General features: G+C 55.6%; 1 protein-coding gene across 5 annotated transcripts in view; it reads right to left on the minus strand.

Moving 5' to 3' along the window:
* Positions 1 to 4,800: 4,800 nt before the first annotated feature.
* DLG3 (discs large MAGUK scaffold protein 3) overlaps positions 4,801 to 27,880 on the minus strand; it is a 75,244-nt gene continuing 52,164 nt past the window's right edge. For 3 of the 5 annotated variants that reach the window (XM_059859207.1, XM_059859205.1, XM_059859208.1), the window contains 13 exons: positions 24,518 to 24,674; positions 24,121 to 24,223; positions 18,703 to 18,817; positions 14,945 to 15,121; positions 14,192 to 14,267; positions 13,523 to 13,622; positions 10,729 to 10,770; positions 9,980 to 10,030; positions 9,125 to 9,226; positions 8,786 to 8,958; positions 8,110 to 8,219; positions 7,454 to 7,545; positions 4,801 to 5,798 (listed from right to left, as the gene is read on the minus strand). In XM_059859207.1, coding sequence (XP_059715190.1) covers positions 5,692 to 5,798; positions 7,454 to 7,545; positions 8,110 to 8,219; positions 8,786 to 8,958; positions 9,125 to 9,226; positions 9,980 to 10,030; positions 10,729 to 10,770; positions 13,523 to 13,622; positions 14,192 to 14,267; positions 14,945 to 15,121; positions 18,703 to 18,817; positions 24,121 to 24,223; positions 24,518 to 24,674 — 1,405 coding nt within the window. In that variant the 3' untranslated portion in view covers positions 4,801 to 5,691. Of the gene's footprint in view, positions 5,799 to 7,453; positions 7,546 to 8,109; positions 8,220 to 8,785; positions 8,959 to 9,124; positions 9,227 to 9,979; positions 10,031 to 10,728; positions 10,771 to 13,522; positions 13,623 to 14,191; positions 14,268 to 14,944; positions 15,122 to 18,702; positions 18,818 to 23,796; positions 23,892 to 24,120; positions 24,224 to 24,517; positions 24,675 to 27,880 lie in introns of those variants that run through there. The other 2 variants (XM_059859206.1, XM_059859210.1) reach the window with 2 other exon arrangements.

The raw sequence follows: 27,880 nt of genomic DNA on the forward strand, positions 1-27,880 counted from the left end.
ATCCTGCCTTCAGTATCTCCTTGGAGCCTGCCAGGCTGGCTTTAATTAATGCTCAGTTCTGACTTGCACTCACATAAAGAGGTAAAGGTGTCACACTGTACCTGGTGAGAAAGGTCATGTTTCCCCAGCAAGTGCAAGGAGGTAATTATATACAGCCATAGAAGGCAGCAAACACTAAATGTGGGTTTGCCTAGAGCCAGAATGGTTTGAATTTTTTCCTTGCAGATACTCTGATTTCTTTTATGCTACAGACAGCCCTGAAGAGCCTGGATCAGATAAGTTTCAGACTCTGCTGATAGTACTCATCTATTCCTCCACATTTTTACACAGTACATTTTATTCCAGGCTTAGTATTTACCAAAGAGTTTAAGTAGGGCAAGAATTCCTCTCCTAGTTGAGTCAGACGGTAATTAGCTGCATTTCCAGTGGCTGTTCCCAGTAGGTTGTTTGTGTGCAATCACACCTTTTCAGGTGCTTGCTGGTCCAGATGCAGGCTGGTCCAGGTTATTTTAGCAGGCTAAATGCTGCTTCACAGTTCAGTAGCCCATCAAGGGTGACTGTGGTTTATAAATGCTTTCTAAACCAGCAACAGCTGACCTGTAAAAAAACCAACAGAGCTGTTCATTCCTCCCCCATTCTCACCTTTTCATTGATCCCTGTTTTCTTTCAGCTCAGAGAGCCTGTGTGCTCATCCCTGGATGTGCACAGATGGCTCCAGAGGGTGGCATTGCAGCTGTACTTTCCTATTTACACATCATTGTGGAAGCTCCAGGGTGTGCTGGACACTGGTTCTGTACTGCAGAGCCCTCCCTGCTTCTGAGAGCACGAATGGATCCTCCAGGGCAGGAGCTCACAAACTTCCCTCCCTTTTCCCCAGCCAGTATTTTATGCCCTTTTTTGCCCCTAATTTGACTTCTTAACCGTTTGGGGAGGAGCAGCAGTGCAGGGCCACAAAGGAATTGCAGTGTGAATTGGGAATGGGCCCAGGGAGAGGGTGAGTCCAAACCAATACCTGGGACTGGGTGCTGGTTTGGAGCAGGGCTTCTCCAGCAGCTCTTCACTGAGGGTGCACCTCCCACCAGACACTGGGGGAAGAGCTTTGCTCCCACTGCTGGGGCTGCTTTGAGCATCTGGGAGAGGCAGGAAAGGAAGAGGGGCTGGCCTGGCCACTCACACTTGGAAGTGTTCCCAGTAATCAGAAATGAAGGTAATTGGAAGAGGGCTGAAGCTCATTAGAGGATTGGGCAGGAGCTTTTGTCAAGCAGTGCACTGTAACTAGGGGAGGAAATTCCACAGTCACCCCCGTGCTGAGTCAAGTGTGGCCCCAAGCAGGTACTGCAGGTCCCACAGGTGCTCCCACGTGCTGGTACCATTCAGAAATGCTGCACTGATTGACTCTAACCATGTGTAATGTTCTCCCTTAGCGTTAAAAACCTTAAGGGTAAAGAAATGACCCTCATTTTGGAGGCAAGAGATATAAATAAACACTGAAGGTCAAGGTGTACCCAAGGATTTTTGAAGGAAAGAGACACCTTTGACAAGATGATAACTTTACCTGCTTCACAGCAGATGCTTCAGTGCCATGAATCCTGCTGTGGCAGCCTGAGGAAAGCAGAGAACAGCAGTTCTTGTGTGCTGCCAAGCATCATTAGCAACAGCGGGTGTATCTAAGACTGCTCCATCAATAGAGAAAAAATGTTGAGAAAATGATAATTACATTCCTTTAAAGCCCCTCTTCCAGTAGCCTCACAGCACAACCTGTGCTCTTCTGCTTAGCTAAGACAGCTAATTACCCAGAGCTGCAGACAGAAGCACAGACATGTTTCTCCAGAGCACAAGCAGCTTACAGTCTAATTTTCTAGAAGTGTCTTAGGGCAGATTAGTTTCATGCCTGTTGCAGGCAGCTTTAGCAGGACATCTTGGGAGGGAAAAGAACCAGCTCCTACATTTTACAACTGGACAGGACCATTTTCAGGACAATGCTCTGCTATTTTCTGGGCCAGGACTTTGCAAACATCCTGGCTGGCAGAGCAACTTGTCCTTTGCCAGGAAAACGGGTGGCTGCAGCTTTAACAGAGCCAGTTCCTTCTCCAAGCCACCTTCTTTCTCTTCACATGGTGTTTCTCTTCCAGAGGTTGTTCTGCCTTACAGGAGTGACAGGGTTTATTTGAGAAGATAACTGTGTGTTCCTCTCCCCCCTGGAGCCTGAATGTTTTGCTGTCACAGCAGATGGAGGTGACACAGGAGCTCAGGACAGGCCATGGGAGGGGTGTCTGCAGCCCCACATGGGCTGGGCAGAGCAGCCTGGCAGAGCTGGGCCAGCAGCAACAGACAATATTTCTGTGCTGCTTTATCCTTGACTCCAAATCTGTCAGCATGCAAGCAAAGTTTGATTTTTGAGAGTGGTAATTCTAGCATCAGGTCTGCCTAGCAACTGCTTAATCTTCTGTTTTGTGGACAACCACCACCACCAGGCTGTTGATCTGATCAGTTAAAGGAGTTTTTAAATGGTTTTGAATTTGTCCAGTGAGCTTCACAAACTCAACAGTCAGCAAACTGTATGCCTATGCTCAATTGGTACAATATCCTTGTTCTCCTGAAATCACTATTTACTTCCTTTTCTTTACATTTGAAAGTACTAAAAATTATACCAGTTGTTTTTACAACTTTTCTTCTTTCTGATATTTAAACAGCCTTTTACAACTGTGAAAAGAAGCCCTATATTAGCTGGAGTATGTATTTGCTTTGTTGTCTTTATATCCAATACAAGAACAATTACGTAACCGCCCATGGACCCTATTATTTGCCAAGCAACCTCCCCAGAATTCAAGCCATGATCCGGAATACATTATGGTGTTGTGTTGTCATGCCAGACTTAACCTGGGTTGAAACAACCCAACCAAAAGCACTTTTCAGTGGCTGGGTTGCAGCTCTAAATATGCCCACTTCCTTTCTTTTATTTTCTATTTTCTTTTTTTTTTTAGGTTTCCTTTTTCCACTAGGCAAGTTCTCAGGCATCACCTTTTATACTAAAAAAGGCTATTTTTTTCCTGTAAACCAATGTCAACAGTCCAATTTGCCATAAAGAGACCATATCAAGAGTTGCTAACACCAGCACCAAAAAAACCAGATCTGGTACACAATGAAGGACTCTACAAGAAGGTCTCAAAGACAAGAGTTCTTTGCAACTCTCTGTTTATTAAAAATATATGTCTCCTTGGAAGAAACACTGTTAACCAACTACTGTTGTCATGATCAGTACTGTCAGCTATGCCATGGAGTACATCATCTTTTTCTCCACGTGACTCAAAAGAGGGAGACAGGCTATTAGGAAAAAACAGAAAAAAGAAAAAAAAAAAAAAAGACAAAAAAAGATAGGAATGTGTGACTAGCACCTTAAGGACTTTTGTTTCACTTACTCCACTTCTTCAGGGACCGACATTTATAGCAGCTGGAGCAGGACCAGCGGGGCAGGGGCCGGATGCCCGGCAGGAATCCATTGCCAAAGTTCTGTGTGCTCCTTTAGGGTCGGTCCCAGCGACAGCAGAATCCTTCTGCCCTCCACTGTGCTCTCAGCTGTGGCTCCTGCAGAGCCCTGTCCTGGCCCCAGAAGCTGCTCGGTCCCTGCAGGGCTTCTTGGGATGCAGGGTGGGCAAAGGAAGCTCCTCCCCAGGCAGCACAGGGACAGTGTCACAGCAGCTCTGGCTCAGCTGGCAGCCTGTGTGCCAGGCACTGACTGACACACTGAGAGCCAGCACCTTGGGGAGAGGGATCACTGCTTGTCCCTGCCAAACAGAGGCAGGAGAAGACTTACCTGGGCGTGCTTGGACAGCGACCTCCTGTGCTGTGGGGTGGCACTGTGTGAGGAACAGCATTCACCAGCTCTTGGTAAGGTGGGAGCACTTGGACCTGAACTCTGAGTACCCAGCACACACTCAAAGGCCACGTGAGTGTCCCCAGCTCCACACAAGGGGCTGGAGCCCCACTCAAGCACAGAAGCCAAAGTGTCCTCAAAAACAGACATGTCTCAGCTTAGGGCCAAGTGTCTTGGTGCCTCTCCTGAAAAATGCCAGTGCCCAGGGCATGGGGCAGCTCTGCACCCTCTGCCCCTCAGCTGCCAGCTGGGGCACCACTTCAGGGCTTTGGGGTGGCCTGGGGGAGGCAGCAGAACCCAGCTCCAGCCACAGATTCACACAGAGATGTCAGAGACAGAGCCAGGCAAGGTGGCCTCTGCTGGAGGGAGGGCCCCTCCAGAGAGCCAGCCCAGGCACCTGCACTCAGCAGGGCCGGGAACTCGGCATGGAGCAGGGAACACAGAAGGGTTTAATTCTGTCACTGATCTGGAAAATGTGAGTGTCCATCCAAGGCACAGCTGGGGGCTTTTCCTGCCAGTGGCTAATGCAGAAGGGAATGCCAGTGTGCTGCCACAAGCCAGAATGGGTCATTCCACCTGCACCCACAGGTACAGGGCCAGTCCAGCATCCCAGGTTTTTCACAGCAACACAGGACAGTGAGTACATTTGTTCCATGTGGCCAGTAAAGTATTTCTTAACTAAACACCACAGATCTAGATTCTATTTACAATAGAGCCAGCTTAAAAAATAAGTTAAAAAACTGGATTTTATACCCATTCAGTTCATCATTGACAAGAGAAAAATGGAATAATAATAATAATAATAATAATAATAATAATAATAATAATAATTAAAAAAGCCAACACAACAACACAATATGGTTTTGGTTTAAAATCAGCTTAAAAAAATAGAACCAAAAGGAAACCTCTCATGCAAACACATAAGGTGGTGTGTAAAACAATGTGCAATTTAATATGTAGCATCATCCATTCTCTTGCTCCGCAGCCTCCTGCTCAGTCTCTGTCTCCCAGCCTCTTGCAGGCCAGCTGCTGCTCCTTGCTCTGGTCCCTCCTGCACAGGCAGTAGCAGTCTCTGGCCTGTCTCAGACCCAGGGGGGCTGCAGGGAACTGGCCTGGACGGGAGAAGTTTCCAAAGCACCTGGTACCGTTTTGAGCTCTTCCTGCCCAAGTGGACTCCCTACGCCGAGTGCTTGGGACAGAGGAACTGAAAGAACCTTGCAATAATACAACACCTTTCCAGAGAGGTCCCTCAGATTTCCTAGTCCACATACATATATATATATATAATATATATATAATATCTCTCCTCTATATTATATATAAATTACATATACAGATAAATAAAATGCTTTCTGCTGCCCATCTGTCGCACTGTTCAGAGCTGCTAGACAGTCACACTTGGAAAAATGCCCCTGGAGCTCTGATACCAGCTCATGTGTTCAGAGTCCATTGTTTCACTTGTTTTCTTACATTAGTCCTTAGCTGCCTCCTCCCATCTTGATTCTTTGTTTAGTTAATAATAATAATAATAATAATAATATAATAATATAATAATAATAAAAAAAGACCTTGAATGGGTTCTTGTCTGTCTCTACTGGAGCAGTGGGAAGGTCCATGCAGGAATGGTGGGAACAGTCACGTGATCAATGATATGAGTTCATCCCAACAAAAAAAACAGGACTAGAAAACTCAATTTTGCGACGATCTAAAAAAGGGAGCAGGAATAGTTTTCATATCCCTCCCCCTCGGGGCAGAGGGCTCGGATGGGTGGGACTTCAGAGATCTTCTGCTCACAGGGAAGCAGGTGGGAGACATCTTCAGAGTTTCTCTGGGGACGGGACCCAGATGTAGTGCCCGGACTGGTCCTCAATGATCTGTTTGATTTTGCTGTAAATTTCTTCGAGAGAGTCTCCTTGTACGATGGCTGGAAGAGGAGAGAACAAGCAAGACCCTGAGCCCCAGGCAGCAGTACCACGAGTGAGGGGGAGCCCTCCTGCTGCCCCAGATGGCTGGAGGGCACAGCCTGCAGGGACTGAACCAGGTGGTGTCAGAGGAGCTGCCCTGGGCCCAGTGACACAGAGGGTTAAAGCAGCACCTCGGTGGGGATTAGCCAGTGCTGATCCCAGCTGGCAGAGCTCCTGGCTGTGTGCAGGGCTGGCTGGGCTCTCCACACCAGGCTGCTAATCAGCTTTGCATGCCGTGGCAGGCACCGGCACTGCCACTGACCAGAGCCAGGGAAGGCAGGGCTGGGGCAGCTCATGAGGTGCACCAAGCACCCCCCCCGAGGTGCCAGCTTTGTCCCTTCCCTCTGGTTTTTCCTCTGGCTGGCTGCTGAGGGTTCCTGCTGTGCTGCAGGGTGGGAACACAGAGCTCCCAGGCTGGGAAAGGCTCCCAGCAGCAGCCCCTGTCCCGTCCTGCATTCCACTGTGGTGCTTACATCACAGCAAGATGCTCAAGAAGGGCCAAAGCTTTCTGGTAATCCAGCCTGCCTCTGTAAGCCAGCCAGGACCATCCTCCAGCATCTCTGCTCCCTCATGCTAGGTTGCTGGCACAGAACCTGTGGCAATGACCATCTCTCTGCCCATTACATGGTTCTTTGAACACATTTCAGCCAACACCACTCCTTTTTCACAGGTCATCATCAAACTCACCCTCCAAGCGCACAGTGGCATGTTGAGGGCTTGCAAAACTGTGGCATGTCTTCCTGGAAAAACAGCCAGCAGCTCTGGAGCCCAGGATAGGAGGTCTGGGGAAAGCTCACCATGTTTGTAGCCCAGTATTTGCCCAGCTGAAATAAATTTTTGGAAAACATCCTGCTTGGGGTTTTTCCCAGTAGCTGTTAGGTGGGTAATGCACGGTTTGGCAACATTATCATTCCTCAACTTCAGAAGAAACAGCTATTGCACTGGAAAAAGGATGGAAGACCAGTTCCTCTGCCTCTTCACCTGCCTGTGGTTTTCCAGAATTAAATCATGTTACAAACATTAGTTCCTTAATGCACAAGGATGCCTGTGTCATGAGCAGTTCATCTCAGCAGGCACAAAGTGTCAGCAACCCCTGACTGGCTCTTGAGCAAAGACTACTTAGGAAGCAAGCCAAACTTTCAGTCTTTTTGGGTAGATGTTTCGTAATAACTCAGGACTGTCTCCACCATTTAGGTCACTAATTTTTCATCTTTCCTCTTTAGAAACTTCTCTTTTCTCTTTTTGCAAATGCTCCCCTTTTCTCCCGTGCAAGGAGTTTACTTCCTATAGACTTGTAGCACTCTGAAACCCTGTGCTTCCCCTGCTCGGGGATTTTTAGATTTTTATTATTGTTGAAGTTGGTGATAAGCTTTCACAAACTCAGAAAATCCTGCCTGACAACTTGTCTCCTCCTCTATGACTGGTTTACGCCTATCCACTGATCCTGGAGCAGTCCCCTTGCAGAGCCCTCCTGGCAAAGTGCCATTTCTCTCTTGCTTTGATGAAGCTGGACATTTTCCCATGACCCTGCAGTAGGACAGTGCTGGTAGAGAGGTCACAGCTGCTGGATGGAAAAGTGAAGTAAATCAGATACAACCCTGCTCAGGACACTCACCTGTAAAATATTCTCCAAACTCTTGCTCAAGTTTCATGGCTTTGTCAAAGACCTTGTTGGCCTGTTCATATGTCTGTCTCCGGTTCATCTCCCTGCCACACACAAAAATTAAGAAACTTTTTAGCTCTTTTTCTTAGCAATGAACAGAAGCAAAAAGCTCACAGAGCCAGGGTGCCTGGGAATCCTCTGCTCACAGGAATGGAAGCTGTGCAGGACCCAGCTCCCAAGGGCAGCTCCCTTCCCCTCAGACTCCAGGCTCCCCTGGTACTTCAACTTCCACCAGTTCCTCCCACTGCCACCTACCCCACCCCTGCACCTCAGCAGGGAAGGGAATTCAAACTCAGACAATCCCTTAAACTTGTGAGACTGCTGCTGCTTGCCAAGGGTCTCTCATCTTCATAAAACTTAGAAATAAGCAATTTGACCCCTTCTGACTTGAGAAGGGCTTTTCCCAGGCCCCTTGGTGCCAGCAGAGTTTCTTCTGATCTCAGAGTCACTCTCAAGCTGTTGACTCTCCTCACAGATAATGCTCTCTGCTGCTGCTGCTGAGAAGAGTTGCAAGCTCAGCTCTCACATTCTTTCCAGCCTGCTCTACCCAGGGCCAGGAGCAGCAGGACAAGCAGCTGGAGAGGCACAGAACACAGTGCTGCACTTACATGAGGGCTTCAATGGATTTAGGTTTGATGAAAATGGCAATGGGATAAAGTTGTGCTTGTCGCAACCTCTTGATAGCATTGCCAGACACATCCAGGATGCAGTGCTTCCCCTGGAAAGGAGACAAGCAGGATCAGACCTACCCACACAGTCTACTCTGTGTGGGAAACAGCTTGCTCATACAGATGTGCTTGAAAAGGGAGGAGCCACAGAAATGAGCCCCGCTCCTGAGACACAAGGCAGCTCCCAATGGCCTCACACTCCTGCTTGCTCAGGGCAGGACAGCAACAATGCAAAGGGACTGAGCCTTTGTCTGAACATGTGAAACTATTTACAAGCCCTGGGTAGCTCCAGGACTCCTCCAGAGGAACACTGCTGCTTTGAGAGCACCCAGGTATCTCCATCCTGTGAGCTCCTGAGCACAAGGGTGGGCCAGCAGTGCCAGGCTTTTGGGTGGAGTTTGGATGACAGAGGTACCACGCTGAGGTAGAGTAACACATCTGAGGAAAGCAGCCACATGGCTTGGCAGAAGTCTGGAGGGAGGAAAGGATCGTGCTGTGCTTGCTTAATGTGGTTACAGCCCTTCACTAACACCAGGGGGGAAGGAAGGGAGCTGCTGAACGCGTGTGGGTTCGGGCTGGATGCGTCCCAGAGCCAGGAATGGCACCTGGCACTCACCCGCTCTGCCACCGCCCGCACGGACTGGATGCTGGTGCCATAGAGATTGTCATTGAACTGCCCAGCCTCTATGAACTTATTGTCCTGGATGTCTTTCTCCATCTGCTCCCGGGATACCACAAAGTGGTAGTCCTGGCCGTCCACCTCGTTCTCACGCCGAGGCCTGGTGGTGTCTGGAGGAGAGTGGGAACCAAGAGTGAGCCCAGAGTGACACCACAAACCAGGAGGGACAAACCCCCTGTGCTCCCAGCCCCCTCCCCACGCCACAGGCAAGACCCTGCAAGGAGCAGAGCCACCCCTCTCCCCTCCCTCCAGCAAGGGCCCTGAGCTGGGACTTACGGGGCACGCAGGAACCAAACTTGTGTGGGAATTCAGAGATGAGGTCGTCGTTAATTCTGTCCTTTGTTGGGCCCAGGATGATCACTGGCCTCGCATAGTGAACTGCAAACGAGAGCCACAACCTGAGCCCCACCTGTGCTGCAGGCAGCTGACCCCACTGCCACTTCTGGCATTGACCTGCCCTCTCCCTGCTGGCAGTGGGTGCTCTTGCTCACATGGGCACCCAAAGGTGCCTCCTCTGTATGAGTTTATCTCCTCCTGGTCACGGTCAACATGTCCTTCCCATCTGACCCAAACCATCTGCACGGCCACAGGAAAGGTTCTGCAGGTCTCCAGGATCACAGATCAGCAAAGCTGCTCCCTTGCTTGGGGAGGAGCCAGGCAACAGGACAGCTGGGCGAGGATGCCAGGGAGCTTGGGGAGTGATGGGAGCCTAAGGGTCAGATCCAGCTCCTGGCAAGGACAGACCACTGAGGCTGGGACTATTCAGCCTGCAAAAGGGTCTGCAGGGATGAGCATCAAGCAGGGAAGGGCTGCTCTGCAGCATGGACCTGGTCTGAGGTAGGAAGGGATAATCCTGTCCTCAGCTAAGGACTAAAGCTCAGCTCAGTTTTAGCTCTGGATCTCTCCCTTGGTCTTGCAGACCACAGCACAAATCTTTCCTAATTAAAACTGGGCAGTGGAGGCCATGCACACCTGGCTCCCCTGCTGCACGCACACACGGAACTCTTCTTGCATCCACCCAGTGCCCTGCTGCTGTGGCAGGAGGGTAGGGCACACAGGACCCCCTGGCTGTGCTGGGGACACAGGTGGTCCCACTGGAGTGGGCACGGGGCAGTTCAGCTCAGGACTTACTTTCTTGCCGTGTCACTGGCTCGTACGACAGGATGGTGTCCTCTTGTCCTTCTGCAATAGAGCCAGGGGGATGGAGGTGAGCACGAGCAGCAGCTCTCCAGCCCCTCTGCAGTTCTGAGGAGCTGGCTCCTGCCCCTTCAGCCTCCCACAGCTCTGGGGACACTCCAGGCTGTCCCCTTCACTCCACCCACGGATGTGAAGCATGACGGGCATGCAGCTATGCGCCCTTGAGCCACTTTAATTATTCATGTCCCAGCTCTGGGTCAAGCCTCCTCTTTCCCTCCCCCACTGCTGCAGGCTCCCAGCCCATTGGGATGTTGTGTCCTCCCTGCAGGTATTTAAAGGACCTTCTGGGGACAAAGAGAGCATTTATTGCAGCTGGATCCCATACTCTTGTACAGGCTTGGGCTCCAGGAGCCACCTATGCTACAGGCCTGGCCGCTGGCCATTGCTGCCTGAGGATGGGGGATCACCATGGACTGGGAACCCACCACCCTGCCCTGGAGCAGAGCCGTGACCCAGGAGAGAGCAGTGAAGCAGGCAGGCTCATTCCTGCTGCCAGCCCCTGCTCTCCCTGGCTCCGAGGAGGGAGCTGGCCGCAGCATCTCAGTGTCACCAGCAGGAAGGACCAGCCCCGAACAGAACCAGCAGTGGGACAAGACAGGATGGACGTGCCCAGACATGCACACTCACTCAGGGACACACACACACACTACAGGGGGCGGGAGAGCAGGTGCACACACACTTACTGGAACTGCTCTCGCTGTCACTGGTGTTTGATGTCACGCCCTCTGCAAAGCAACCAGAGAGATCCCCTTCAGAAGGAGCCTGGGCAGGAGGCACGGGGGCACCCAGCTGTCACCCAGCACTACTGGCCAAGGGCAGGACAGCGCTGGCTCCCCAAAAACCTGCAGCCCAGCACCCACTGGGACGAGTCTGTGCCACATGGGCAAGGGCGGCATCGTTCACCCTAGGCTGGGAGCCCGGGGACATGCAGGGGATGCTTCCAGGAGATGACAGAGAGGCCAGGAGGGCCTGCCTGGCAGATGTGAAGGCTTCCCAGGCTGAGGGAAGGTGGAGTGCACAGGGGATGCTGGCAGGGGAGCAGGTGCAGCATGCACACAGCGGGCAGGGAGGGCACGGCTGTGCTGGCACAGGGATGGGGACAGGGAATCCACTACCTCTGGGGACAGGGCTGGGACGCACAGAGACAAGACAGTGACAGAATGGGACAGAGTTTGGGGCTTTGCTTGCTCAGGCTGATCCTAGTGCTGCGACCACCCCACAGAGGCTTGCTGGCCGCTGCCTGCCCCAGTCAGGCTCTGCACTGCCTGGGGCTGTGGAGCTTGGCAGGGAACTCACGCCCCAGCTGAGAAGCCCATGGGGCTCCTCTCATTATTCTGCAGTTCTGCATATGTGGTAACCCAGAGAATGGTGGGAACATCTCAAAATATTGTCACCCTCCCCGTTCAGAGCAGGCCCAGCATGGTCACTTCCCACCCACACTGAAAATGGCTCCGAGTGCTAAAGCACCACCCAACCCAGACAGGAGCAGGAAGAAGAGGACGAGGAGGTGCAGCAGGCACCTAGGGCATGGCCAACACCCCCAGGCAAACTCCCCCACCCCGTCCCACGTGCAGCAGTGGCACCTCAAGCCCCGCAGCCTCCAGCAGGGGAGCAGCCCCGGGCTCCTCCTGCCCTGCAGCCAGGGAAGCACAGCAGCCCCGGCCAGAGCCCAGCCAGCCACGCCCCAGGCACCGCCAGCCACGGAGAGGGAACAATGTGCATCGGAATTCAACTTACTCAGGTTCTTTGCTCCATAATAATCGTCACTTAACCCAGGGAAGTCCTGATTTCACAGACAGCAAGAAGGGGGAGAGGGGGAGAGAAGACAGCGCAGGAAAGGGGAGTCAGAGGGATGGGGGAGACAGAGCCAGACCAGCATTAGTGACAGGAGTGCAGAACGGCCCAGAGCTGCAACTGCAAGTGAGGTTAAATATCTTCAGAGCTGACACCATCAGCCCGCTGCCAACATCTTGCCTTGTCTGGCTGGACCCCCTCCGCCCCCCAAGCTCACCCTCTCTGCCAAAGAGCCCCCAGGAGCCACCCTGGGCCTGGGGAGGGCAGGGCAGCCACAGCAGCATCAGCTGGCAGCAAGCAGTTGCAGCCCTGAGCTGCTGGCACAGGGGCTGAAGTGTTTCTCCTCATGGAGTGTACTGGCAGGGCACAGTGGCTCTGTGCCTCCCCAGCACAGCCTGGCCACTCTGGGGCCAGGCACAGCACACAGTCCTATAACATGTGGCAGGAGGACACATTTTTCCCCAGCTGGGTGTGTCAGCTGCCCCACAGCACAATGCTTGCCCAGGCTGTGGAAATGTGAGGCAGAGACCTCCCCACTGAAAGCTGGGATGGACAGGGGCAGAGCACAGGGAGGGAGCTGGCTGTGTGTATGTGACACAGACAGGTAGAGAGTGGCCTGCCCCATCCCCATGCTGTGTCATCTCACTGCAGGGCAGCCAAAAGCAAACCCCAGGTTCAGCACGGATCTCACTGGAGCCCAGCCATGTGCAGGCACTACTAGAGACAGGCAGACACACAGACAACCTTCAGCACAGCCAGAGGCTTGTGCTGTCTGCTAAAATCACTGGAAGCTGGCACCAGCCTGCCATGGGCAGCACAGAGATGTGGGGAGCCCCTGGAGCAGCCCAGCAGTAACTGCTGGCTCTGTATGACACCCAGGACAGCCGGAGAGGGGAGGGGATGTGCCTGCTGTGCTGGCACTGGGGCACAGACACAGCTCTGCCTTGTCCACTGCCCCTTTCCAGAGGTGTGGGCACTGCCAGCTGGATGCTTGCCCAAGGAGTGGATGCAGCCCAGCACTCAGAGGAAGGCTGGGTTTGGTGAGCAGCTCCAGCGCTGCCCACATCAGGATTTGGGGCAACAAGATAAATACCCTGCCTTTACTGGGAGTCCCAGGGTGGTGAGAGCTGTGGACCCCCAACTTATGTAGCCAACTACCAAAGATGTGCCTCAGTTGTGGGTGAGCAGCAGGGTCATGGCTTCCCTGTGTCCACAGGGCCTAACCTGCTGGAAGGGCTCTCCAGTGGGAATGTGAAGCTGTAAGTCACTTCTAGGGAAGATGGGGCTGGGACCTCCCAGGCCCTGAGCCCTGGCAGGGACAGGAGAAGCTCTGCAGGAGGCAGCCAGCCCCTCACTTGGAGGGAAGCAGGCAGAGGGAGGGAGCAGAGCCTGCAGCAAAGGGGGGAGAGCAGGGGGAGGCAGAGCAGGGAGTTGGGTGGGTGTAAAGTTGGATGAAAAGATGAAGACATTGAACATGAGAGAAAGGAGGAGAGTGCCAGACTGCAGCTGTTGCTTTCATTTCAAGCTCCAGTTTCTCCCTAGCTGCTGGCATGACTGTGGAGCCCAGACCTGAATACAGGCAGGTGCCAGGACCCCTGGCTATAGAAATGTGCTGAATCTCTTCCCTCAGGGCAGGGAAGCTGAGGGGTGCAGGCTTGTCCTCTCTGGCCAGCTGCTACTTACGTTCCTGTCCGCTGCTCTCCTGGGCCAGGTTCTCTTTGCTCTTGTAAAATGGGAACTTTCGAGAGAGGCGAAAACTCTTTTTACGTTTCGTTTTGATCGACTGAAGAACACGGAGGTGGAAGGAGGACAGAAAAAACAATGGTATTTAACACATGTGGGGAAAATTAAAATGGAGAGACAATGAGGAGCTGTGTCAGGGCAGTCACCCTCAAATGAAATCATGGAGATTACGTGAGAACTGTAATGCAGGAAAAAAATTAGGCATGGAGAAAAACATGTGGTAGGGATGCTGGGAAGCTGATGGGGCAGTCAGTAGCTCTGCAGGGGTAGCCAGGCTGTTCTTCCTCTCTTGTTGGCCTGTTAGGCACTGCTTGTGAGGTGTGAGGGCAGCTACCTTCAGGCAGCTCCAAGCCATGAGCTCTGCCACCCCATCACTCCAAACATGGGTCCTTCCCAGTGCTTTCACACCATCCTGGGCTCATCTGCTCAATCACTGCATATTCACAGAGGGTTTGTGCCAAGCAGATGTGGGCCTGGGGCAGGTCCAGTCACACAGCTCTTTGCCTTGGGATTGGTTTGAGCTGCCCCATGAAGAGCTTTTGCTGCTGGGACTCATCCTGCCCTCACTAGTTAGCAGTTCCAGGTGCCCCACTGCAGATCTGCACTTACCCTGTTGGACTCAATCATGCCAGTCCTGGCGTGGAACTTCACTGTTTTCAACCGTGCTCTCTCCTTCTTTTCCACCCTGATCAGGAGAGAAAGAGCTGCTAGTCCCACCCATGTGCCCTCCACGCTGCCCAAGTGGCTCCCCAGGCAGCCAAAGGCACCCTTGGGGGGTGGCCCCACTGGCAAATGGAAGCTCCTTCCAAGGGAGGGTCAGATGTGGAGCTGCCTGCCCAGGGTCTGGCCCAGGCCAGTGTCTGCAGCAGCAGGAGAGGAGCCAAGCCAGCCTTCCCAACAGGGATGGAGGACAGACTCAAGGCTGGCTTTGCAGACCTGAAGGCAGCAGCAGCAGCCAGCTCCTCTGCTCTCTGTGACTTCCCACATCACAGTGGGACCTGGCTACAGAGCTGGGCAGAGTGACAGAGAACACAAGGAGCAGCCCTTGCTGCTGCGACTGTGCTCTCACACAGAGACCCAGACTGGCTAACACCAACTCCCCATGCCCACAGGGACCTCAGAGGGGGCTGACCATTCCCCTCTTCACCTGGAGTCTCACCCAGCTTTGGGCAACCTGCCTAGGGAGATCTGCACACAGCCCCAGCTTGCCACCAAGCTGCCCTGCAGGCTGCACGGGCTCAGGTGGACTGGGACCACAAGGAGATCCCAGCCTGAGCAGGGCCCCGGGGGCTGCAGGGCTCGCAGAGTTTGGGGGAATCCTGGGCTCACCAAGTGTGACAGCTCCTGCTGAGGGACACTCACCTCTTCTTGCTGGGGATGACCCCAATCTGCTCGCTCTCGCCGTGGGCTGTGACGAGCCTGGCCTGCCACCACTCGTCATCGGAGGCGTTGATGACGTGCAGGATGTCCCCGTAGGAGAAGCTGAGGCCCTGGCTGGGCAAGCAGCTGTCCCGGGTCCGGTCATAGTCAAACAGGGCTCTGAGGAGGAGCAGAGAGCAGCAAGGCCTTCTCTGAGCATGGCCAGGCAGCGAGGCCAGCAGCAGTGCCACCCTCCTGGGGCACTGCCACCTCCACACCTTATAAAGTTTAACCCAAGCCCTGCCAAGGCGAGCAGTGCTGCCAGCCACCTGCACACCCCTCGGCTGGCAGGCTCAGCACAAGGCCTGAGGAGTGCAATGGAGGAACAAGAGTGACTGAACTGAGAGAACTCACTGCTGACCTCAGCTGTGGGATGCACACGAGCCACACTGAAAGTGCCTGTGGTTAGTGAGTGGGCCAGGCCCACAGCAGCAGCCCGAGGAAGGGCTGCTCCCCACCATCCCTCTGTGGCTGTGGGGCCGGGGAATGGGATGGGGAACATCAGACCCCACTGCTGGTGGGTGGTTGCACAGGCAGAGACCACCAGACCACCACATCACTGAGCACAGCCTTTATTTATGTACAGAGCCTGTGAATGAGGAATGCAGCTCAGAGTATATATATCTGCTTCCACAACTGATCCTTTTCATAGCCCTAAACACCTCCCCTGAGAACAGTTTACTGAGCTTAAAATTATCTTCAAAATTAAACTACCCAGCTACAGAAAAGATTTTGGTTTTTTACTAGAGGAGCACTAATGCTTTCCCTGCACACCTACATCACACACAGCACTGCAGCCTGTAAGCTGCTCTCAGAGGCTTCACCTGCAACTTGTTCTACTAATGTCAGATCACACAAACCGTGTCTGCTTTGATGCATCAACTTGCAAAAAGACAAAGAAAGGAACGAGTCACTGAAAGTACTGGCAGCAAAACCTCTGTATTTGCTCCCAGGACACTGGCCCCACTGGCCCCCAGCCCAGCATGAGCCCAGGCACTGCAAACACTGGTTTGCTGCTGGTTTAACCCTGGCCCTAATAAACCTTCTGCAAGCAGGAGAGACATGCTCTGTTGTGGTCATTACTCCCTTCCACTGTGGGGACTCCAAAGGGGGTCTAAAAGCACACTGTAAATGAAAGGGCTGTGGGATCATGTGGCATGAACCTGGGGAGCAGCAGAGCTTGGAGGGCATTTCTGCCAGGGGAGTGCTGGGCTATGAAACCTTTCAGGGCACTTGGGGCTGGGTTTTGAATGGGAAGAAGGGCTGCCCCATGGGGAGGGCTCTTTGGGACAAGACCCAACATATCCAGATACATTCAGCCACCAGATCTGTCCTCCTTGCCCAGGGCTGGGGCAGCTCCTGTGCCTGTTCCCTCTGCAGGGCAGCGTGGCTGGAGCTGGCAGCAGAGCACCAAAGGGTGCTTTGGCCGGAGGTAATCAAGCCTTGCAGGCAGCTCCAGGCCAGAAGATAAGGCTGCATGTGGCTGACAGGCTGCTGTGAGGTCAGTGCCACTGGCCAAGGCCCTGGGGAACTGGTCAGGCCGGTTCCCAAAGGCAGGCAGGCTGTGAGGAGCCCTGCCCACTCTGTGCAGCCTGCCCTGCAGAGTGCACAGGGCCTGGGCTCCTCCCTGCCCACTCTGTGCAGCCTGCCCTGCAGAGTGCACAGGGCCCCTGCTCCTCCCTGCCCACTCTGTGCAGCCTGCCCTGCAGAGTGCACAGGGCCCCTGCTCCTCCAGCAGCAGCCATCCCAGGACAGCCACAGCAAGATCTCTGCAGGGGCAGGGCACCTGCAGAGCCAGCACAGGAGGCACTGGCACCCCAGGGCACGGTGCTCCAGGACACTGGCCCCTGGCTGTGCTGGCATGCAGCACCCCTGTGGCTCGGTGCCCCTCGGGGGCACAGGGGCAGACGGCAGCTCCAGCTTCGCTCTGTCCCCAGGCAGCTCCCAGCACTCACAGCCAGGAGAGCAGATGGCTTGGCTGGAGGGCAGGGAAGCAGTGCCAAGGACTCCCATGGCTTCTTCCTGGTGCCCAGGCACAATGCCTGCCTGACCTCCATCCCCACCCAGCATGGCCCCGGCACTGGCAGACTTTGCCCTGCAGCAGAGCAGGGAGGTGACAGGCAGGATGTGAACCTGCCTTGCCCCTGCCTGTGCTGCACGAAACTCCAGCACCCCCAAATCAGCTCCAGCAGGCACTGGGGTGCCCAGCTCCCAGTGCCACTCCACAGCACACAGGCTGCAATGCAGCCACACAGGGCTGACTCAAGCAGCTGGGTAGCAAGTCCTGTAATTGATGTCCTGTCCACAGAGCAGCAGCTCAGCTGGTTTCGGGTAAACTGTGCTTGAAACTACCCCGCCCAGAAGGGCTGGGGCAGCCCAGGCACCCGGCAGCTCTTGCAAGCACGTCTGCAGGGTGTGTGTCGAGCAGAGTGCTGTGATGGGCTAAACTGGGGAAAAGCTCTCCCTGGGATCACCCTCTCAGCAAGGCACAGCCCAGCTCCACCTGGGTATGTGTGAGGGACACAGTGCTGTGGAGGCCACCAAAGCCCCATGGGGGGGATGCACCAAGAATTTAGAAATGCTATGAATAGCACGCAGGCAACAGGGAGCTCTCTGGTTCATGGGAATACTTGGATACATGAGCACCTTTCCAGGCAGAGAACAGGCTCAGCTCAAGCTGGACCCAGCCTAAACCCTCCTCCACACATGAGGGTGTCCACAGGACAGCAGGGGAGTGAGGGCAGGACTAACAAGATGATGTTTATTCAACAGTGCACCCAGCTTGTCGCACACTCCCAGGAAGCTCTGAGATGCTAAATCAAGCAAAATGCCTGCAGAGACTCGTGGGAAGGTGTGAACTGCAGGAACCCAGAGCTGCAGCTCTCCCCTCCTGCCATACCAGGCTTGCAACATATCCACCATGCCTGAAGTCCCCCTGCATGGAGCAGCCATGCAGTGGGAGATGCAGACTGAGGCTCATGCAGCCTTGGCCCTTCCATCCTTCTCACATCCCTTGCTCCTGCCAGCCTCACCTGCAACAGGCTGCACAGGGTTAGGATTTACAGGATTATTTTAATTACCAAGTTAAAATTACTCATTAGCGCTCATCCCACTGGCGCTGTGGCAGGCAGGAGGTGGCAGGGATTGTCCTGTCCACACAGGACTTGCAGCACTTTGAGCTGCATGGCTGTTTAACCCTTGCCTGCCTGTCCTGCACCTGGCTCCAGACTAAAAGTGCTCTGAGGGCTCAGAGCAATAATCCTCCTAAGAGCTCATCTCCCATCCAGCCAGATCCTGCCACAGGAATGGCAGGATAAGACAAGGAGAAGCCTGTTAGCTGGTTCGAGGAGAGTGCCCTGAAAGCTGCCACGAGCTGCCTGGGGCAGAAGCAGGGCTCGATGCCCACCATTTCCCTGTTTTCCTCAGTGTGTTGGGCTGGCCAGCAGCCACCCAGGCTCTGCAGAGACCACTGCTTTCCAAACCGGAGCAGTCCTTGGGAGAGGCATGCGAGCAGCCCGCCCTACAAGCCAGTGCACAAGCCCCACTCTCCCTGCAGCAGCAGCCTGCAGGCTGTGATACATCCAGGGCACTCACCCCCCCGGCCCCGACACACCGAGCTCCGAGGCACTGCAGAGCCCAGGCTGAGCTGTGACAGCCCCCGCCGACGGGCCCGTCCCTGCGGGGAGCGGGCGGGGCCTTACCGGACATAGAGCGATCTCTTCTCGCTGGTGCGGAGCGAGCCCGAGCCCGAGCTCATGCTGCTGTTCATCATCTGCTCCCGCAGGTCGTGGATCTTGGACTCGAAGCGGCTGTACTCTGCGGGGACAGGGCTGCTCAGTGCAGGCACAGCTGACCCAGGGCTCATCCCCACAAGGCATCTTGCCCACCAGCCTGTCTGTCCCTGCACACAAAGCTGAAGAGGTTACAGAAGTCTGCAGGAGTCCAAGCAGGGCACCTGGAGCAGACAGGGCTCCAGCTGCTCCCGACCCCACCACAACTTCCCCCACAGCAGCTCAGGCAATGGCTGCTGTGACCTCCGCTGCTGCTGCTGAGCTGCAGCTCCTTGAGGGCATGGCTGGGCAGGACTTGGCAAGCTGCTGACCTACAGAGCAGTTCAAAACATGGAGAGAGAGCAAGAGCCCCTCCAGGAGACCACTGCCCACCAGCTGGAGCAGTGAGACACAACCACAGCCACTGGGGGAGTCCCCAGCTATCGCTCTGCTGGCAGCAATGACCTTCTCCTCAGCAGGAACAGGGAAAGGGAGGCAAAACACAAAGTCCCTGCCTTTGGAAGGGGAGCAGGGAGGAGGAATTCACCTTTTGCTTCTACATCCCAGCGGCAGAGACGTGCAAGAAGAGCTGGGGAACCCTCCAGAAGACACCAGCACCTTCCTGCCAGGTGGCTGGGCGGGAGCAGCCGCCTGCCCGGCACCGGCGCTGCAGCAGCCCGACCTTCAGCCCTCAGCCGGGTGTAAAGGTCGGGCTGACACGCAGGGGTGGAGGCACCAGCCCTCCCTACCCAGGGCCGAATGAGGAAAGTGTAGCTGTGGCTCCAGGAAAGCTGCTGGCACTGCCACAGCCCACACTGCCAGACCTTGCCTCACATCCTTTGTTTTGTTCCTTAGGCACGTCCTGCAGTTACAGGTGAGAGAGGACCAGGCTCACCCGTGCTCTAAGACTTGCCAAGAAAGTCTTGTCCATGACCCAGTGGTTTAGATGTGGCTTGGGTTTTAATTCTGGGGAGGGAGCATGGCAGCTCAGCTGTCGAGGAAAGTGCTGGCTGCAGAGCAGAGCCACAGCTGTCCTGGGCTTGTGGAGCCACATCACATGAGGGGAGCAGCAACACTGCTTGAAATGCTCTGTGGGCTTTGTTTGGGAGCCAGCCCCTCTCCCATGGACGGTCAGAGCAGACAAAAGCAGGGCTGGGGTTATGGGATGCTGCAGCTGCAGCTCGGCATTTCCTGACTCTCCAGCCCCCCAGCCTGGGTATCCCCCTGCTACACCCAGTTGCTGAAGATACATTTTTACTCAAGGATTGGGAAAAAAAAAAGGCAGTACACACAAAACCTGCCAAGTGGCACACAGAAACTCCATGCCATCTCCTGCCATGCAACACCCAGAGTTGCTGCAACACCAGGCAGGGTCAGTTAATGTGGAGACCATGAGATTCCCCAGCTGCCCACGCCAAGGGGCACCCACTGCCTCACCTGCCTTCCTGCTGGCAGAGGGAAAGGCAGATGCAGCAAGGCATGGACAACGCTTATTTCACAAGGACACGGAATTCTGCCACCCAAGCAGCACCAGGGTTTTACTGTGCTCTCAGCAGAGGGACGTGAGCTCCATCCCACTCCACATCTCTTGACCCACACAGCTCATTCTGCCCTGCAATACCCATAAGCTCTTGAATCCCAGAGGAGGATCTGCCAGAAGTGGGTACAGCTGCTTTTTAAACCCTCTTTGGTACAGAAGGGCTGTTTTTCCCCCAGAAAGTGCCACTACAGCCCTTGTCCCCAGCCAGGTCATGGCAAACCCTGCTGGGGCACAGATTCCCTGCACACCCCGCGCTGAGGGCACCACTGCTGCTACACAGACTCCTCCTGCAACACTCTTCACTACAATTGTGGAGGATGCACTGCCTGGGACTGGACAGGAAACACAGGGCAAAAGGAGATTTCTCCACCCAGCATCAGGGTGGGGGTGCTGGAAGGGCAACTTGTGGGTGCCACTGCCCTGCCAGAAATGGCATGGGCATCCCCCTGCAAGCAGCCCAAAGTTCTCAAATGCCCCCATTTCAGCTGGGGCACTCCATGGAAAGGGACTTTCCTAGTTTTGCTGGAGTGGCCACACTGCCTGGGGGGGTGGACAAAGCCCACTAACATAACAAGAAGCACAAACCAGGCTGGCTGCAGCAAACTGAAGGACACAGGGGCTGCTCTGGCTTTAATCCTCAGAGAGCAAACACAGTCCTGCCCTAGGAAGGGTCTGCAAGGAGCCACCAACCCAGATTTGCTCCAGTTGAGGGAGGACAGAGAGTGGAGGAGCAGCCAGCCCCAAAATAAACCCACTGCCTCCCTCCCAGAGCAGGGGAGGCAAGGTTACCCCAGGACTGAGCACAGGGCACTGCCAGGTGCCATGGGCACCCTTTAAATGCACACTGGAACAGTCTGAGACAATTAGCAGCAGATCACCCCCAGCAAAGAGTGCTCCTTCCTTTGCTCCCTAACTTAGGGCCACCTTGGCTCTGCACCTTGACTCTGGAAGACCTGTGCAGCTGAAACTCTCCCAGGAAGCTAGCCCAGGGTGCAGCAGGAAGGTGAGCCAGGGCTGATCCCCACAGTGCTCAACACGTTCAGGACATGCTTATCAACACTGCAAAGTATGTAACAGGTGAGCTGGCACCTCTTGCCGTGAGTGCCATGGCACTGTGTGCCAGGATGTTTGCTCTTCTCACTCAGCAGCTCGATAAAAACACTGCAGCACCCTCCCACTGCTTTTCCCTTTCCAGGGTGTGGGTGTTCCTAGAGCTGGGCCTGATTCTGACCCCTGGGGTGAGCTCCATCCTGAGTGGAATCCCCGAGTGTGCACATGCTACAGACCACTACCAACAGGCACGGATCACCCGCCTGCCCCAAGGATCCCAGAAGCAGCACACGGGTGTGACACACCTGCAAACACGCCCAGCAGAGCCAACAAAGCCCCGGGTCTGCAGCTGGGCACCAGGAGACAGCACAAAGGAGAGATGCTGGCAGACAAGGGAAAGCAACTCCTGAGCATAAAGCCCTTTATCCAAACACTTCTGCCAGGCCAGGCCAACAGCAGAGCCCAGAAATGCTCAGTCACAGGTTTCAGCCCAGCCACTTGCAAAAAATACTGACAGTTTCAGCCCAGCATTTTAGCACCCTGACCCCAGACACCTTCCCTCTGCACAGGCCTAGGAAAGCAGAAGGAAGCACAGGCACAGGGAAAGCTCAGAAGCTTTTACAATTCATTGCACAGCCTTGGAACTCCCCTTTGAACAGACTGACTCAGGGAAAGGCCATAATGTGACTTTTTGTATTTTCAGATGAGGAATTCAAAGCTTTGTTGCATGGGATGTGAGGAGGGGGAATTGCTAAATCCAAGTGCTGGTGATAGCAGCAGGCAAAGGTCAGGGGGAGAAGTGCTCAGAGGTAACAGACCTTACAAAAACTCTGAGGAACCATCACTCCCCCTCCTCAACAGCAGGCAGCAGTGGTCAAAGGTGCTGGTGCTCAGAAGAAAGGGGAGCTGCTGTCCTGCCTTTCTAACCTTTCTTGGTTCGGTCTTTGCTTCTTTTCCCTCCTAGTGTCTGGCAGGACAAAACAGGGAGGGTCCCTCATCCCGTGAGACCTGCACAAGCAGCCTCTCTGCCCCCCTGGAGCCCCAGAGAGGTCAGGCACAGAGCACACGGTGCTCATCCAGCACCCCAAGGCGAGCCCTGCCCACGCTCAGGTATGAGAGACAGGTGCCATCCTCCACCTCTGCTAGCGGGGAAGAACTTCTCAAATCCCCTTTCCACCAGCATCTCCTCCTTCGGCATCCTACAATCCAGCTCTCCTGCTCTTCCCACATGACAAACATTTGAGTGGGCCCAGCCTCACGCTGGGGGCTCACACCCACCAGGGAGATCTTTCTCCATGATCTTTCTCCCAGCCCTTCAAGCCTCTGGAGCACTGAGGGCAACTTCTAAGTTACAACAGCCCGTACTCCACAGCCACAACGCTGCCTCCCGGGATGGCTGCAGCCCCTGTGCCCGGTGCTGCTGCCCACACGCGCCAGGAACCATCACGGACGTGGAAAGTCACCAGCTACAACACACGGACATTTCCGCCTCGGTCTAAGGGGGTTTCAAAACATTTTGTCCAGTTTGACATTTAAGAATCACTCTTGGTTGGTGTCTTTGCCAAATCTCAAGTGGCAAAGGGAGCCAGAAATACGAGAACATTAAGCGCTTCCTGGAAAGAAAGAAAGAAAGAAAAAGCCAAAACAAACAAACCCCACACCCACAGCAGAGCCTGAGCAGCACCAATGACTCCGCATCCCAAAGCTCTGCCATGGGATGGAGGAACAGCGGACACCGGGACCAGCGGGACCTCGCCCAGCGATGCCACAGGAGGCACGCGATGAAGGGCATGCCTAGGGGGGACATCGGCCTCCTTGGAAGGGACTAGAGCAGCTGGTGGGGAAAGCTGGTGGAGAAAGCCGGTGGGGCCCAGGGGAGACGCGTTTTCCAGCGGACGGGAACGGCGGCATCCCGGCACGTGCACGGTGCGGCCCCGGGCACGGCCGCAGCCCCGGGATCAGCCCTGGCCCCCGCTGGCCGCCGGGGCACCCTCCCAGCGCTCGCCGTCCCAGCCCACAGGCCACGCTCCAGCGCTACCGCCCAGCGAAGCTCTGTGCGGGCAGCTGCCCGCTCCCTTCCCGCTGCCCCCGGCGGGACCACCCGCCCCGGCCGCTGCCAGGGAATCGGAACCCAGCGTTAACGAAAGCCTGGGGCGGCGCCGCAGGTGGGATGCTCAGAGTGGGGACGAGCCCATCTCAGCAGCGGCGCCCCGGTTCCAGCCCCGCCCGCACCGTGGTCGCCCTCCGTGACCCCTGAGCTCTCCCGACCACAGGGTCCATCCTGCAAGGCCCGTGGGACCCCAGGGAGCCGGGCCTCGCGGCGACGCCCTCCGGCAAGCAGAGCGCTTCCCCCTACCCCAAAGACGACCCCGGCCCGTGGAGCCCCCCGCGGCCCCGCTGCCGGTGGGGTCCCGGCGGGGCTGCCCGGCGCTCACCTGCAGGCGGGGCGGCCGCGGCCCCGCACCCGCCCGGCCCGCACACAAAGCCGCGCAGGCACGGCCGGCGGGACGGCGCGACCCCGCCCCCCTCCGCCCCGGCCAATCGGCACCTGCCCCGCCCCCGGGCCACGCCCCCGGCGGCGCCTCGCCCGCAGCCCCCCGCCCCGGCCTCCCGACCGCGCGCCAGCCATGCCCCGCCTCCTCATCTGCATACCACAACCACATCTGCATAGCCACACCCCTCATCTGCATGTCCCTCTCGGTCTCGGTCCCGGTCCCGGTCCCGGTCCCGGTCCCGACCGCGATCTTCCGTGGCGGTACCTTCGGGCCGGTACTGCGCGATGATGGTCACCGTCTGCCCCGCCCGCTTCAGCGCCGCCGCCGCCTGCTCGTGGGTGGCGTTGCGAAGGTTCACGCCGTTCACCTGCCGGGACAGAGCGGCCCCGCTGAACCAGACCCGTGGGGCACGAACCACGGGGGTCTGCCCTGCGCCTCGGCCCTGCTGCCTAGCCCCTGTACCGGTACTCACGGTACCCACACTCTCAGAGCCGCATCACTCTGCCACTGCACCCCCAGTACCACGCTGGGTACCGGCACTTCCAGTACCGGCATTCCCGGTACCTGCCCTCGGCCAGCCCACCCGGCATGAATCCCCCAGAACCGTGCCCACCCGGGGCTGTGGGAGGCAAGGAGGGGCAGCGGGTGCCCCACAACTCACCGAAAGGATACGGTCTCCCCTCCGCAGCTCCCCGCTGAGGTCAGCAGGGCCTCCAGCTAGGATGAAGGACACAAAGATCCCCTCGCCATCTTCCCCCCCAACAATGTTGAAGCCCAGGCCGGTGGAGCCTTTGTGCAGGATGATTTTCCGGGGCTCCCTGGAAGGACACATAGGGAACAGGGAGACAGGAGACATGGGGGTGAGGAGCAGCAGAGCTGGTGACAGGCTCTTCTGTGCCCAGTGCTCGTGGAACATTGGTGGGGCTGGAGTCACCCGAGTGCAGCCTGGTGTGACTCAGCCCTCAGCACTGTGGAGACTGATAGTCTGAAGAGGTGGCAGGTGGAGTGACATGAGACACCGCAGGGACAGAGACAGAGCATCCACCGTGAAATGACACACAGAAACACTGAACTGCATGGTGGCATCAGATGCCATGAGCCAGAAGGGTGGGGTCAAGCCCCTCCACAGCATGGTAAGTGTGCCTCCAGCCCCATGCACCCCTCCAGTGCCACCCTGCACAGCTCAACAGATGTCCTTCATATTTTGATGACTTAATTCTGTCACAGCTCAAACAATAGGCAGGCAAAAGCAGAAAGACAGCCGAGCATCACAAAACTCCTGCGTCAGTTTTTGTCTGGGAGAAAAAAACAATGTGATGGGAACAACAGCAGCTCAAGCTCTGGACTGAAATAAGGAATAAATGATGCCAGACAATTAGCATAGGCTGGTGGTGATTATAAGCCAACATGATACTGGAGACCATCAGAGCATCCGCTGTAGCCGGATCCTGGGCACTTCCTTGGGTACCACAAGGACCAAAGGCCTGATAAGGAGCTCAGCAGCCTCATCAATCATCACCTGCCAGGTACCAGTGGGAAATCTCTAGGCTGTGTTAGGAGAGATGTTGGAGCCCAGGGATGGCACTGAGTGAGGCACCTTAAATGCTGGCAGACTTGTGCTGAGAGAACCCAGCACAAGTCTGCCAGGTGCTGGGGTGGGGGGCTGGAACACACCACAACCAGGAGATCAGGAAAACCATGGAGATGCTCAGTCAAAAGATGCTCAAGCCCAAGTCCTCAAGATGTTACCAGTGCTTGACTTAGGGGCAGTGGTGAGGGGGCAGGGAGGGCTGCAGCCATCAGTCCCTCTGCAGCAAAGCTGTGCCTAGGGCTAGAGTTCTCTCAGGGGAAGAAATAGGTCAGGTTTCTGGGTCTGCAAACCCTGCCTCCAACCAGGAGATGAACTTGCTCTGCCCCTTGGGTTTTGCTGCTGCCCAAGCAGTGTGCAGGAAGCACATCCTCAACTCAGCATCTCCAACACCTGTGAGGACCAGACAGTTTGGTGGAAGGTAAAGAGACCCTACAAGAATGAGGGGATGAAATGAAGACCCAGACAGGTACATCAAGGTCTCAGTCCTGACATGCACTCTTGGCTTCCATCCTCCTCACAGGCGGCATGACACAGATCCTCCAGGCAGATCCCATGCTGAATGTCAGTGTTAACACTGGGACCTCGGCACAGGGCTGCTGAGGGGATCCTATGGGGCAGTGCTGGGTCTGGGGTGCTGTGGTGGAAAACATTCTTTGGTTCCCAGCCCTAGCTGCTGCAGGACGTGAGGGTCACTGGAGCCATATCCACATCTAAGCAGCACCTGTGCTCATGGGAGGGGGAGAGGCTGGATACTGGACCACTGCTTTTCCTGAGGAATGGCTGGCAAGAGCCTCATCAGAGACAGCTTCTTTTTCAGGGCAGCTGCTGCCTTTCCCCACACCAGTGAGTTGCATTTGGACCACACTGGTCCCAGTGCACAATCTTGCTGTCAGCAGACCTGCAGCGACGGAGCTGTCCTGGGGGGTCAGCAATGCACAGGAGGCTTTCAGCACTGTCCTGGGAAGCAGGAGCCAAGTGCTGAGCCCCCTGCAGGCTGTGGATCTGCTGGGTAGCAGGGGGCTGTGTCTGGGCACACTGGCCCAGCGGTGCCAGCCTGTGTGCAGTGGGGCCTCCCACAAGGCAGCACCATCCTCTAGTGGCCACCAGCACGTGCTGCATCACGGCCACCTCTGAGCCATTGATGTGCCACTGTCACTGCCAAGCCACCACTGAACCACTGCCAAGCCATCGCTGTGCCACTGTCACTGGCAAGCCACTGCTGAGCCACTGCTGAGTCATCACTGTGCCATGGCCACTGTCAAGCCACCACTGAACCACTGGCGAGCCATCACTGTGCCACTGCCACTGCCAAGCCACAACCGAGACACTGCTGGGCCATCACCGTGGCACTGCCACTGCCAAGCCACTGCTGAGCCCTCACTGTGCCATTGCCACTGGCTAAGCCTAAGCTGGGTTGCTCTTTCTGCTCCCTAATCCACAAATGGGAATGCTGGCACATGCAAGAAGGGACACCCTGCTGGGACCAGGGTCTCTGGTGTGTTTTCCAAATATTGTGACTCAGCCCCTTCTGTGGTGCACTGTAATGGCAGACAGCACTGCTCCTGCCTGTGGCATCATCCCCCTGTGCCCCGACAGCACAGAAGTTGCTACACCTGCTGAGGATGCAGTGCCAGAAACAGGCTCCAGAACTGGCATTGATAGTGCCAAGACCAGTGGGAGAGGTGGGTGAGGGTGGGAGACAGTGCTGCACAGGTCATGGTGTGCGGGGACACCCAGCTGTGGCTGAGCACCAGGAGGTGAGAAAGCCCCATGACAAAGATGAGTGCAGACACCCTCCAGGAGAATGGCAGACCTGGAGCAGATGGCATGTCAGGGTCTCCCACTCCAGCATCCACCACTCAGCTGCAGAATGGGAGAATCCTGGACAAAGCCACTGCATCTTCCACAGTAGGCACACTCCCAAAACAAGCCTGCAACCTTGCTCCAAACAGCAGAGCCAGCCCTAAGCCTAAGTTGAGTGCTGGTCCTTATTAATCAGCCTAAGCCCTACAGTCCTGGCCCTGGGGATAGCACATTCAGAGCACTGGCCCCAAGCTGTGACAAGAAGAGGGGAAGCTGTAAGAATCAGCTAGTAGAGCAGGACTTTCCAGGTCTCTCTCTCCCACCCTCAGCTTGAGGCTTTCGAGAAGATTTATACTGCCTTTAGGCTCAGAGCAATGTTTCTTTATTTCCTGGCTTCAGGAAACAAACCTGTTCATGCAGCATAAAGGATTCTACTAGGGCAAAGGGGGCTATGCCAGGGCTGGGCAGGAGGCTGTCTGGCAGGGGCTGGCAGTCATAGGAATTACACCTGCATGAAGGTGGTTTGGGCTGCCAGTCTCAGGGAGCATGGGAGGGACCCCACCTGTTTGCAAAGCTGTGCTCCCCCTGGCCCTTCACCCCTGTCACAGCTCCACCTGGGGACATCCTGGC

The sequence above is a fragment of the Haemorhous mexicanus genome, chromosome 14, assembly GCF_027477595.1.
Source record: "Haemorhous mexicanus isolate bHaeMex1 chromosome 14, bHaeMex1.pri, whole genome shotgun sequence".
Classification (NCBI taxonomy): Eukaryota; Metazoa; Chordata; class Aves; order Passeriformes; family Fringillidae; genus Haemorhous; species Haemorhous mexicanus.